Source organism: Lolium rigidum, chromosome 1 (assembly GCF_022539505.1).
Source record: "Lolium rigidum isolate FL_2022 chromosome 1, APGP_CSIRO_Lrig_0.1, whole genome shotgun sequence".
Lineage (NCBI taxonomy): Eukaryota > Viridiplantae > Streptophyta > Magnoliopsida > Poales > Poaceae > Lolium > Lolium rigidum.
In genome coordinates, this window is record NC_061508.1 from 350470344 (window position 1) to 350483847 (window position 13504).

The window sequence follows — 13504 nt, forward strand, 5'->3', positions numbered from 1 at the left end:
AGTTTCTCAACTGCAAATGGGTAACAACGACTGCTTTAACTGGGCATGCAAACCTTGACACGCAAAGAAAGCTAATACTGTATAGTTCAACAAAAACATTTAATCCAAGGTTTGAAAGTAGGAAAAGTTTTGAGTGCATCATCATGACACCCAGAGACTCTCACTACCTTTTGGTTTTCGTTTTGATTCTAAATCACAACAAAAATATTACAAACGAAATCACGAGTGCCGTACAAGAGAAGCATGCCACACAAAAATATGTGTAGGGAAAACTTACGGTATGTGGCCTATATAAAAATAACAAATGATAGCAACTACATGCGAATATAAAATTCATCAAATTTTATCTTTTTTTTTCTCTCTCAAAGGACATAGTCACATAACTTATCGACCTCAAACTTCACAGATCAACATAACTTTTGTACTACAACATGTAGATATAGATTTTTTTTTCAATTTTCTGGTACACCAGAAATGTCAAAAATAAGTGAGGGTGCAGGTGTACCCTTGCTTAGAAAAGCCCATCTCAAGCATCTATGAATACATTTACATATTTCGCCGCCAGGGAGAGAAATATACACGTGAACACTACTGCATCTACTACAAGTCTACAAGCAAGGCAAGAAGACTAGTATCACTTACATGGCTTAATTAGCTGGAGAAGTGATCTGGATCGATGAGATGATCCACCGGCTTTGATCGGCTAGCAGAGAAGACGTACAAGCAAAACCGATGAGGTGGATGAAGAAAACAGATCCATCAGTTGCTTTGATGGCCGGCTAGCTGAAACCTGATACGTATTATATTTATAGGCGACGCCGCCACATGATATGCTGTATAGCACACACATGTACTAATCCACTTTGCGTGGAAGAGGAATATAACAGAACCTGAGCTAGCCTTCTTGTCTTGCATAAAGTATACCGAACTCATCTCCATTTTGAATTGCATTCCCGCGTTCCACATGAGCAAAAGTAAAATAAAAGAAGAAGTGCCACATGAGCAAAAGTAAAAGCAGAGAATAACGACTCCAGTGCCAAGGTCACTAAAATAATAACAATATGCACTGTTTTTATTTAATGGAAGGAACCCCGCGTATCTCAAGTGAAGGGACAAACCCACTTTACCTGTGAATGAAGCTACAGCAACCAAAAAAACAAACAGAGCTTAAACAAAGCCTAAAGTAAAAGGATTAAGCCTAAAGACTAAACCATCAGGTCAAGATGAACTACCAGGTTTTTTTTTTCTGCAGTGACACACATGCAGAGATCCCAGCAGAGCTTTTAGGGGAAGTGGCACAGATCACATAGAGATCAAAACCTTTTAAAATCTAAAATAGACAGTACCAACACATATATAGGTTAGCCACCTATTAACAGGATCCGTGGATCTTATGCGCCACTTTTGCAATTTCTCTTGCCCCATACCGAAGACCTCTTTACAGTACGTCTCTCTACAATCTTTTTTTTTTCTTAACGAATAGGTCCAATGATCTATTAATAATCTGTACAAAACAATCATCAACATCACAACAAAACATCCCAAAAATAATAAAATTATACACGTCTTAACTAACAGTGCTTAGGACAGGTTGAATTCAAACATGATCTCTGAACCAATGAAACGAAATGAAACAACATTGCACTATTAACTAAACCACAATGTTCAATTGCAAGTATAATATCCAAACCAATCAAATGAAATACAAATTGGATCTCTAAACCAATGAAATGAAATAAATATGATATCCAAACCAATTAAATAAAACATCCCTACGACACATAAGATCATTCATCGGAGTAGTGGCCTCTAAAAGTCTTAGGGAAGAGATAATGCACCTAGAGCCCCCTTACCTTACAATATGGGTGTGTCTAAGTTTCAGTTCGACTGAGACATAGCGAATAACATGATGCGGGGCTATACAAAGTATAAACAACAGCAAACACGAATCTTCAAGCAGAAATAAAATCCAACGATGGAGCATGTGACTGAGACATAAGCTACGTCTCAACTAGCTGAAACTTAGAAATTCCTTTACGATATACATGCTTGGCACATGGGTGTATATCCAAAGACGACCACACCACATTATTACACGTCTTCTGTACCTGGTATCTATCAGTGTATTAAATGCTTAAAAATACCGCATTTTCAGTAACTCCAACAAAAAGGCAACAACTCGCCGCCTTTGCTCAGCTGTCTTGCATAGGAATCGGGTTTGCACCAATAGGCCGTGTAGCACAGCAACTCCACCCACATTTGGCTGATCAGCTCTAGCATGTTAGCATCGGGTGTTTCCAGCTCTTTGCTGGCTAAGCTGACAAGATTTGTCAAATGTCTCATCATCCGATTCATCATTCATGTGGATGTCCAGAACAGTCCATGTTGCACAGTTTGACGTATCTTTGGCGACTAGGATTGTCAGGCAGTATGTAGGGGCGTGCGGTGAGCAGAAACATCATGTTGTAGGGGCGTGCGGTGAGCAAAAACATCATGTCGGCGGTGGAGTCGATGTAGCAGGGCCGCAGACCGGCGGCCATATCGGTGGAGCAGGGCGGAGGCGGGGGGTCGACGCGGCTTCCCGGAGGGCACCGAGGAACGTTTCTGGAGCTCGATGGGGCGGCGGGGGATGAGCGGTTCCAGGATGAAGGGGGCTGTAATTTCTCGCCGGAGGCGTGGCAGCGGCGTCGGTGGAGCAGTGCCCTCCCGGCCAAGGGGGTGACCGGCCTGCAGTCTCCTTTGGGCTTTTTTTGCAACTTATCGCGGCCGCGTGGAAGAGGTGGACGGCCAGGGCGGCCGCGTGCGAGCTCGGCCATGGCGTGGCTGAGAAGCTCCGGCCAGGGGCAGCCGCGTGCAAGCTCCTCGAGGGGCGGCGAGGGCGAGCTCGGCCATGGCGCTGCTGGGGGAGCTCCGGCCAGGGGCGGGCCTCCAGGGGCCTCCAGGGGCTACTGCGGAGTAGACCGAGGACCCAATGACGAGTCGACGACCTCCCGGAGCGGAGGAAGATGAACACCGCGGCAACATCATGAAGTCTCCCTAGTTGATTCCTTTGGCAGAGGGGATCTACAGGTCAAGGCGAAGCTAAAGGACATGGTTGTGTGTCTCAGAGAGGATTGCAGCGACGAGGACGAGTGTGATGCCGATGGCGGTGTGCTCTGAATGCCGATCGCGTTCTCGAACATAGAAGACCAAGACCTTCTTCCCACGCAGGTTCCGCTCGGAAGACATGTCGACCCAGCCGGGTGGTGGAGGGAAGCAGAAGGGGCTGGCGGCGATGCTGGTGTGTGGTAGCGGCGGCGCTGGTGCGAGTTGCGGCGGCAATGTGGTGATGAGCGGACCGTCCCGCCCCCTGGCGGTTCTCGTCCGCACTGCCCTGGCCGAGCTTGCTCGTGCAGCGTAGCTCGTCGACACCGCCGAGATGGGAAGGTGCACCGACTGGGCGAGGCCTCGCCGGCGGGAGCGGGGGCGGCGTTCTGGTGTGGTGAAGCAACAGGGAGCGGGGCGGGGTAGCTCGTTGTGAACACCAGTGATTGGGGCGGCGCACCATTTGGGAGAGAGCTTCTCGCTGGCAAGTCCAGGGGCAGCACACCGGCGTGCTTGTTACCGTGGAGAAGGAGCGGGAGAAAATAAAAGAAAAATGAATTTCTTTCCTTCAGAGAAAGAGCAGATACGTGTCCTAAAATTTTACCAAAAAACCCACAATCAGAACTTGTTCAACATATGTCTCATTTGACCATTTTGTTGTTGCCACGTCAGCCTACATAGGGATCCACATGTCGGTTTCATCATTAGATCAGTATTGGACATGAATCAGTGCTTTCTGTAACCGTAGGGTGATGATTTTTTTTTAAAAAAAAATGGTGGTTTTCTAAAACAACTGCCTGATATGTGGTGGTTTTTTGTAATTATCTCAAGTTTGAAGCACAACCTCTTCCGCTTTTTCGCCGGGGTCTGCATCTTCTCTGGCTTCTTCCAAATTGCCCGTTAGCACGCAGCTAGATGGCTAGTGGTTCAATCACTTCAAAGGTAAGGGTGCGAGGTGCTGATCGCACTTCCAAGTTAGACTACGCATGAGAATAGAGCTAGTACCACTGGCAACACATCACTTCCATCATTACCAACATCTGGATGCAAACACTTCATCACATTTAAAAAACACAAATCATTCACAATATTTCAGCGGCCATTACTTGACTTGAAAAGAGGACGGTTTCACAAGAGGCGTCTTCATCTATCCATCTATCGTCAGCACGAGCAAGCTCATCTTGCCCTGGTGCCTTTAGCTGTCTTCAGAGATTCCATAGCTTCCCTGCACATCAGTCACAATCAATGAGTGTTGGATAATGGTGTAGGCACAGATGCATGACTACAATATCATTCAAGGGTGCAAAAAGAGTCCGTGGAGCAGATCTACTACTAAGTACTAACAAATATAATAGCACTGATGAGGTTTTTAGTAAGCAGCTGTAATATGCCTGTCCTGAAGTAAGCGCATAAGACCAGTCAAAATAACACATTTCCGACGCAGAAGGGGTAAGATGGATACCGTAATGCCCTCTCCATCTCGGCATTCTTTGGGTCCAACTTGAGGCCATCAAGAAGTGCCTCACACGCGCCCCCGTAGTCCTGATGAGCAAAACCTCATGAATGAAATATCAAAAACAATCTGCATCATTTAATAAAGTAAGCGACGGGGTCTTCAATCCCACCTCTAGTGACATCAGAGCGGCCCCGTGCCGATAGCAGGCCTTTGGCCAGTCGGGCCGCAGCTCTCTGCTTTCAATAGCATCTAGCAAAGCCGTATGTCCATTGCCCTGGCGGAGCAAGCAAAGGCTCCTGTTTGAGAACAAGGTCGCATCACTTGGGTCAAGATCAATTGCCTGCACTCAACAAGAGCAAGATTTGCTTAGTAACAAAAAAATAGTATACTAATTTGTGAGCATTTGAATAGGAAATCTGAAAATGGTTGCTGATGGACAAATATTAGTGCAAGGTATTAATCAATCCTGCAAATACCTTAATTTTCTTCATAAGAATACCCAACCTACGAAACTTTTTCATATATAAATTAACAAATATAGCACACAATACTAGCAGCCAAATCGGACCAGCAGCCAGGGAATGATGGGGTCACTAGTATAAAACAGACCTTTGGTCAGACACCTTTGATCCCGGACGTATCCTAGGCCGGGATCCAAGGCCTAGCCACGTCGCCCTCTAAATGCTACAACGTACGGCACTTATAGGTCTCAGCTCGTTAGAACCCAAATGTCCCGGCTCGTATCCCAAACCTGGACTAAAGGGTTTTGCGGCACGCAGCACCTGCGTTATCCCCTTTAGTCGCAGCGCGTATTCCAAACCGGGACTTAAAATCAAACGCTTCGTTTCCCGCGGAAGCCGATCACGCGTCGCCATTACTGGCCGGCGTCGAAATTGAGCGTCGCGCGGAAATCGAGCCGCCGGCGCCAGCCACGGGAATTTATCACCGGTGGCTGGCCCTGTTCATCTTCCACTACTTTATATGCTCCACCATTCTTCACCATTGCCATACACTCTCTCCATCCTCCTCTCCTCCACCATTTGCAAAAGCTCTCTCCCTCTTCGTCGATGGAGCACCTCGCGCGCGACTCGGCTCCTCGGACTCGGGTGTACCGCCTCATGGCCGAAGGGATGGCGTTCAAGGTAACGGTCGCGATCCGTGCAAGAAGGTGGAGAAGTGGATCCACGGTGTGAAGAGGGACTTTCTCGACTCCGCAACGACCAACTGCGTCGGCTTGGACTGCGAGTTCACCGACCCTCACTTCGCCGGTGACCAGCGCGCCACCATCCTTCAACTCTTAGCGGCGTCCGAGACGTTGGTTTTCTAGATTATTTATGCCGATGAAGTGACACAAGTGCTCAAAGATTCTGCGACGTCGCTATCGGCAATGATGTGAAAATGCTGCATCACTAGGGCATTCATATCACTTCTTTGTACGACCTCCAGAAGGTAGTCCCGAACCCCACCAAAGGGCCCATTCCGAGTCTATATGATTTGGCAAACTATACCATTAGGACAAACCTTGAGAAAAAAAGAAGAAGTACACCAAGAAGAAGATGGACGTCGCCGCGCAAAAAAAAAGAAGATGAACTCATTTTTGGATGGACCAATTTTCCATTGAGCTACGAGCAAGTCCACTATGCAGCTCTAGACGCTCGCCTAGACTTTGAAATTCGTAGAAAGCATTGGATGCTAATTGGCTACAATAGCCATGTTGATCGTCTCAATATTTAGAGATGACAAGTAGTGGTGGTCTTTTATATTTGTATGAACTATGAATCGTTTCAATATATATGAACTATGTGTTTTTCATATATATATATGAACTTTGTGTCTTTCATATATATGAACTATTGTGTCTTTCCAAGTCTTATACCATTGTAAACCGGAATTGTGTCTTTCCAAGTCTTATATTGAAAGATATAAGACTTGCGCTACTCATCATCAAATATAGTTCATATATATGGAAGACACATAGTTCATATATATTGAAACAATTCATAGTTCATACAAATATAGAAGACCACCACTACTCATCATCTCTAAACATTGAGACGATCAACATGGCTATTGTAGCCAACTAGCATCCAATGCCTCCTAGCAATCTCGAAGCCCAGGCGAGCGTCTAGAGCTGCATAGTGCACTTGCTCGTAGCTCAATAGAAAATTAGCCCATCCAAAAATGAGCTCATCTTCTTTTTCTTGCGCGGCGACGTCCATCTTCTTCTTATTCTACTTCTTCTTCTCAAGGTTTGTCCCAATGGTATAGTTTTTCAAATCATATAGACTCGGAATGGGCTTGTTTGTGGGGTTCGGGACTACCTTCTGGAGGTACACAGAAGTGATATGAATTCCATAGTGATGCACCATTTTCACATTATTGTCGATAGCGACGCCGCAGAATCTGATGTGGCATTTCATCCGCATAAATAATCTGGAACACCAACGTCTCGGACGCCGCTAAGAGTTGAAGGATGGTGGCGCGCTGGTCACCGGCCAAGCGAGGGTCGGTGAACTTGTGGCATTTCATCCGCATAAATAATCTGGAACACCAACGTCTTGGACACCACCGAGAGTTGAAGGATGACGATGCGCTGGTCACCGGCCAAGCGAGGGTCGGTGAACTCGCAGTCCAAGCCGACACACTTGGTCGTTGCGGCGTCGAGAAAGTCCCTCTTCACGCCGCGGATCCACTTCTCCACCCTTTTTGCACGGAGCACGGCCGTGACCTTGAACGCCATCCCTTCGGCCATGAGGGGGTACACCCGAGTGCGAGGAGTCGGGTCGCGCGCGAGCTGCTCCATCGACGAAGAGGGAGAGAGCTTTTGCAAATGGTGGAGGAGAGGAGGATGGAGAGAGTGTGTGGCAATGGTGAAGAATGGTGGAGCATATAAAGCAGTGGAAGAGGAACATGAACAGGGCCAGCCACCGGTGATTAATTCCCGTGGCTGGCCGCACCGGCGCCAGTGGCTCGATTTACGCACGACGCTCGATTTCGACGTCGGCTAGTAATGGCAACGCGCGATCGGCTTCCGCGGGAAACGAAGCGTTTGACTTTAAGTCCTGGTTTGGGATACGCGTCGGGACTAAAGGGGTACCGCAGGCGCTGCGTGCCGCAAAAGCCTTTAGTCCCAGTTTGAGATACGAGCCGAGACATTTGGGTCCTGACAAGCCAGGACCTATAGGTGTCGTACGCTGTAGCGTTTAGAGGGCGACGTGGCCAGGCCTTGGGTCCCGGCCCAGGATACGGCCGGGACCAAAGGTGCCTGACCAAAGGCCTATTCTCTACTAGTGTTATATGACACCAAAAGTATATTGTTAGAAACATTTTTCAAACATGAATCCAACGGTATACTTTTGGTGACATATAGCTGTGAGGACGTCAGGGTGGCGTCCCCAAGTCAGAGGGCGTGGCGAGGCTCAGCATGGCAGGAGGTGCCCTGGTGGTCTGGGAGCTGCATTGGCAACAACGAGCTGCAAGGCGGGCATGGAAGACTTCTACAGTTTGGGCTTGGTGAACTCCGCGCGAAAGCACTGCATCGACCTCAGCCGATGCCGGCGTCTTCGGACGTCGCTCCCCTCGTTGGAGGCATCGTCGAGGAGCTCCTTCACCTCCCTCGACTCTTAGTCTCGGAATCTCCGGGTGAAAACCTAAACTCCAGCTTTGGTCGGAGTGGGCGTCGGCGGCGTCATAGTCACTTCCCCCTTGGGGGCGTCGCCTTGGAGGCCAGTACTCCATCACTCTGCGTTGGCTTGCTTTGCTGGGCCGATTCTCGGTCGGCCAGGTGTGTGCGCGGTCTCGGGTCCGGTGTGGAAGCCGGAGCGGTGGCTCCGGGAATTCTTCTACATTCATGGTGATGCCTCTGGTCGCTTGGGTGGAAGAGGCGTCGACTCAGCTGGTGCGTGGCCCTAGGGCCAGTGTGCAAGCTAGAGCGGTGGCTTCGGAATTTGTCTGGCGGAGGCGTCGACACGGTTGGTGCATAATCTCGGGATTGGCGTGGACGCCGGAGTGGCGGCTCTGGGATTCTGACATTATGCTGCTTGTGTGGCTTTCGTCGTCGCGCTACTAGGCGTCATCTTTGGCCACTTGGGTGGTAGTGCCGTCGGCCTCGCTAGGGCGCGATCTTGGGACCGGTGTGTGTCGGTTGCAGTTGTTCGAATGTTGGAGCAGTGGCTACGTATGCGGTTGTCTAGCTCTAGGGTGTCGCCTTTCCCGCTTGGGCGGAAGAGTAGTCGGCTCGTGTTGTGCGTGATCTCGGGAGCGGCATGTTGCGTTGTGTTGTTCGGTTTTCGGCCACTTTCCCTTATTAACTGGTCATTTTCCCTCTTCTTAATGAAAAGGTAGAGCTCCTGCCGGTTGCTCCAAAAAAAATATAGCTTATATTTTGTTGGTCAAACAATTAGTCAAAGTTCTACCTCAAAATACGTTGTGGCCTTATATATAAAAATGGAGGGAGTACCAAACCTTAGTGTAGAACGCTGATGCAGAAAAGTAATTTTTTCTCTCGACTGCTATACTCCCAAATGACTTCAACTGTGATATTTTCCATGCATTGTCATGTTTATCCTAAACCATAAATAATATCAAATAAAATGGAGACATGAGGAATGAATGGAAAAAAATGATATAGTATAGAAACTACATATGATTGTTATGTAAATATTTGGAGAAACATAGTTTTGTTTGGCTAACATCAACATTGCAGATTGTATAAGCATAATTTTGAGAATTCCAAATATTCATGCACTTATGCTAATCATACAGCATCCTGCATCCATGCTCAGTACTGTAATAAATATTCCTCAGGAATAGGCATAGCCAGAAGCCTGTTTGGACCCTATACTAATGGAAAACTTTAACAAACAGCAATATATTCTCCTCGTAAATTACACCTCATATTCTTCTAGTGTATGTAACCCAGTTAATTATTCTATTTTCTATATAATCTTAAGATTTAAGATGATGTCACACATATTCTTCTAGTTTAAATGTACAGTCTAGTTCATCTCCTATTTTCTATATAATTTCTCAAGATTTATAAGGATGTCACAATCAATAACTGCAACTTGTGCACATTGATAATAAAAAGAACTGAATCATTTGTTACAGTCTGTCAGCCTGTAGCTTAAACCGGAAGTACAGGGAGGTTTTCCCAAACAAAAATCGGTATCTCAACAAACATCAATAGTCTAAACATCTCATACCACATGTATTGTATATTTACATATCCTACAAACAGAAAAGAGCATATAGCATGGAATCATGGAGCCACATATCACAACAACATAACTCATCTACAAGGTGTCTAGGCTAAGTTACGCTCGTCAGAAATTCAAGAATGACAGATGGTGAGTTGGTTAGTGCATGGTTTCGTAGGAAAGCAAAAAACAAACTATGGATAGGAAATAAATGGTGTGAAAAGCCATTTACAAGACACTTAAGCTCCACAACTTAAGTATTGAATAGTGCCATTTTTCAGATTGTGTTTACTAGTGGCAAAGGGGAAAATCTTACATCATTAGAAGAATCACACTTTGCAAAAGCCTCCAGTAAGAAATTTAAGCACTCAGTTGATCTGCCTTCTACCATTGTAGACTCAAGTGAAACAGCTGTGAGACAATCTGAGGTGATGACGGCACCAGCCTATAACATAAAAGGAATGTCACATTTTCTTTAATGTGAATAACTAAAGAAGTTAAAGGTTTCCAAACTAAGTGTTGGAAAAATAAGCAACCCTAGTGCAATGCTAGGATTTGTCAAAGGTATAATACCTCAACCAGGAGCTTCACGCATTCCACTGAAACATTTACAGCCTGAAAGAGGGGTGTGATAGGATACAGTCCATACCCATCCAGAAAATATGGTTTGTTGGGCTAGTAAGAGGTGTGAAGAACATTAGTCTCGATTATAATAACTGGATGGCGAAAAATATTAAACAGAACTGTAAATATGCATAACCTTATATATATACGCTTTCAATCAAAAAGAAGGAAACATCTCATGTGACCTTGCAATTTGTGGAAACAAATAAGTAACATGTTCTAATAGCTTCCTTATTGGTCAACTCTTGATTAGTAGATTTATTTTATTTGATAGATTGGTTCCATATAGCACTTACATAGGGGTGGCAGACATGATGGAAATTCGATCATTATGGCAAGTGCACCATGCAATTGGCAATTTGAAAACTATGCACATACGAAAGAATGTATAGTGGACTTCCACAGAAAGAAAAATAGTTGTGATTCCAATGGAACATTAAGCATTACTTTTGCGTAAGAATGAGGACTATAAGATATGACCTAGACAATAGCTTGACAACAATGATATGGATTTAAACAAAAGTAACAAAGTATTCCCATATCTTGTAATTGCTACCAAGGAGATCCTGAAGAATAACATATAGCTACACAATTAGACAAATAGAAGCAGCAGGAAAGAAAGAAGTAATAATAAACATTTGAAGATTTAATTTAGCTGTAAAGAGCCACGACCACATATTTACTTACATAGCAGCAAAAACCAAACAGCCTCAAGGGAACAAAGTACCAAACAGTAACTAGAATGGAGGATGAGAACAATACAGTTAACAAACAAATGGAGAAAAGGCAAACAATTCAAACTTTATTCATGTTTACAGTTGAACTGGACATGCAACTTAAGGCAGAAGTACGATGAAGTTAAGCTTACATCAGCATTATGGTCTAACAAAGTCTTCATAGCACCGACTAGTCGTAACTTAGTAGCAAGAAGCAGTGGTGTCCCAATGTCATCAGCTATCGGGTCAACATGAGCTCCCTTTGCAAGCAACAGTTCTATTATTTTACAATTTCCTGCATAAAAGAAGCAATATGAATGTACTGATTGTATAAGATGGTAAGGTTTTATCCTGAATCTTTATTCTTTATTTGTATCTGGCTCATGGCAGACCTCAGTTTCTCTGCATATAGGCTACAAAAATCATGCTAAAGAGGGTGTATGATTAGTACACCTTCCAGGGTGTATTCTCGGAAAAATCATGCTAAAGAGGGTCGGCATTCCATAGAAACAAGAACAAGACCTACTCGCCTGGCCATAAGAATTCAATGGACCAGCAACTGTTCAAATAAAGCAAGGGGACACATTTGGATGAAGTTGTGTGAAATAACTTCAGAGAATACACAACTTGCCATACATATGACATTTAAGGATGTTGTAAATGATAGGTCAACAGAATATTACTTTCAAAACTGAAAATAATCTACTTCCATACTAACCTAAGGGAAAAATATATATAAATGGCCCTGGAACAAGGTCAAATAAACCCTAGTAAGAACATAATACGGCCACAAAATATATTACAAACAAAAAGAAAGAAAGTGTGGTGCACACGTGCAAAACAGAGATACATATGAATAGAGGGGACCTGTTCCAGCAGCACAATGTAGAGGGGATATCCCGCCCTCATCAGCTTTGTCTGGATCAGCACCATGATCAAGAAGATACTTGACAACAGCAGCATGTTCACTGTGCGCCGCATAAAACAGGGTTGTTCTACCTGCAGCAAACAGACCAGGGGGGCTTACTGATGCACAAAAATTCAGGATCAGCAAAGCAATGTACATCTTATAACCTTACATCGAGCATGACTTTAGAAATGTGATGAACAAGATTACAAAGTGTGGAACCACAGATACACGGAATTCAGGTATGGCATGAACTAGAATGTGGAAATGCCTGAGGCAATCAGGACGGATTTCTTCACATGAGAAGAAAGTTATCCAAACAATCGAAATATTTTCTAGTTTTGGCAGACCCATAAATATGCAGAATCGACTGTACTATTTCAATTTCAGTCCCCCTGTATTGATACCTTTGGGGCATTTTTGTAAGTGCAGCTATCCAAGCAATCCAAAAAGACTGTAGATTGTGTTTTACATGCTTACGTGTCATAGGCACTACTTCATTATTTAACATGGCCTATCCCGATGAAGCATACCATGATGAATGAGAATAACATAACAAGACAATGATGCATGCTTAATTTTTGTGTAAATTGCTTTGCCAGGAACAGACACAAAACAAGACGTCTATCCAGTGAACTCGTCAATCATAACTAAAGCCTACAGACAGACCAAGCAGCTGCCGGGCAGCAGCTTAGACACGTCATCTTGCAAACTACGCACCACAACCAAGACAATGGTTGGTTTACGATCGAAGAACAACCAACATGGCACAAGGCGAGTTGCTTAAAACGGAGTTGGGAAGGAACAGACCCTTGTTATCGGCAGCGTCGACATCCACGCGCAGCCCCTGTACCAGATACCTGCACAGCTCCAGATGCCCGTTGCGCACGGCGACCAGCAGCGCCCCCAAGCCGGCGTCCGACGTCGCCGCCTCCACCACATCCCTGGGGCGGCCAACGCCGTCGTCTATCACCCGCACCAGCCCTGCAAGCGCCCCCGCCGCCCCCCAAAAAAAATGGAATCAGAACAACGCCAGCCTGCCGAACCCCCACAATGAGTCACCAGAATCGGGAGGAGAGCGACGCGTGCGTACGCTTGAGGCGGCGGAGGTCGCCGTTGTAGGCCGCGTTGAGGAGGTCGTCCCGCATCGAGGCAGCCAAGTCTGCGACTGTAGAGAGAGAGAAAGTGAGCGTGAGCCGATTTAGGGTTTGGACTTTGGAGTAGAGAGGGAAAGGGAAAGGGTAGGAGGCGCTCACCAGCGGCATCGGAGATGGGGAAGCGGCCGGGTGGCCGTGCTGCCGCCGCCGCCATGGTGGATTGGTTGGGGAGCGACAGGAGGCGATGGGTTGGGAATGCGGGGGAGAGGAGGAGGCGGCGAGGTCCTTTTGAAACCCACAAGAGGCGTACGCGACAGGCTTTGCCGCCTGATGAAAACTCTGTCTCTGTGTCGTTCCTTTCTGGCCACGTAAAATGGATGCTTAAACTGTTAGTTCACGATTTGCGTCAATTTAGGATGTGT

At 45.8% G+C, this 13504-nt stretch overlaps 1 protein-coding gene across 1 annotated transcript; it reads right to left on the reverse strand.

Moving 5' to 3' along the window:
* Positions 1–4125: 4125 nt before the first annotated feature.
* Positions 4126–13168, reverse strand: LOC124684596 (ankyrin repeat and SOCS box protein 13-like). Its single transcript, XM_047218873.1, has 10 exons — positions 13079–13168; positions 12796–12969; positions 11946–12077; positions 11231–11373; positions 10312–10413; positions 10055–10183; positions 9005–9106; positions 4710–4880; positions 4547–4626; positions 4126–4309 (listed from the first exon to the last, which is right to left on the reverse strand). Exons 1-10 carry the CDS (start codon positions 13131–13133, stop codon positions 4261–4263), a joined length of 1137 nt encoding a protein of 378 aa, XP_047074829.1. The 5' UTR covers positions 13134–13168; the 3' UTR covers positions 4126–4260.
* Between the last annotated feature and the right edge of the window lie 336 nt (positions 13169–13504).

What these genes read in the sequence shown, in the direction of transcription:
- LOC124684596 (XM_047218873.1), bottom strand. Translation starts at nt 13,133, where the DNA reads ATGCGGGACGACCTCCTCAACGCGGCCTACAACGGCGACCTCCGCCGC. An exon ending in AGTGTGATTCTTCTAATGAT is followed by an intron (nt 9,107 to 10,054) that starts GTAAGATTTTCC and finishes TTTATGGTTTAG; the next exon opens with GATAAACATGACAATGCATG. An exon ending in GAGATGGAGAGGGCATTACG is followed by an intron (nt 4,310 to 4,546) that starts GTATCCATCTTA and finishes ACTGATGTGCAG; the next exon opens with GGAAGCTATGGAATCTCTGA.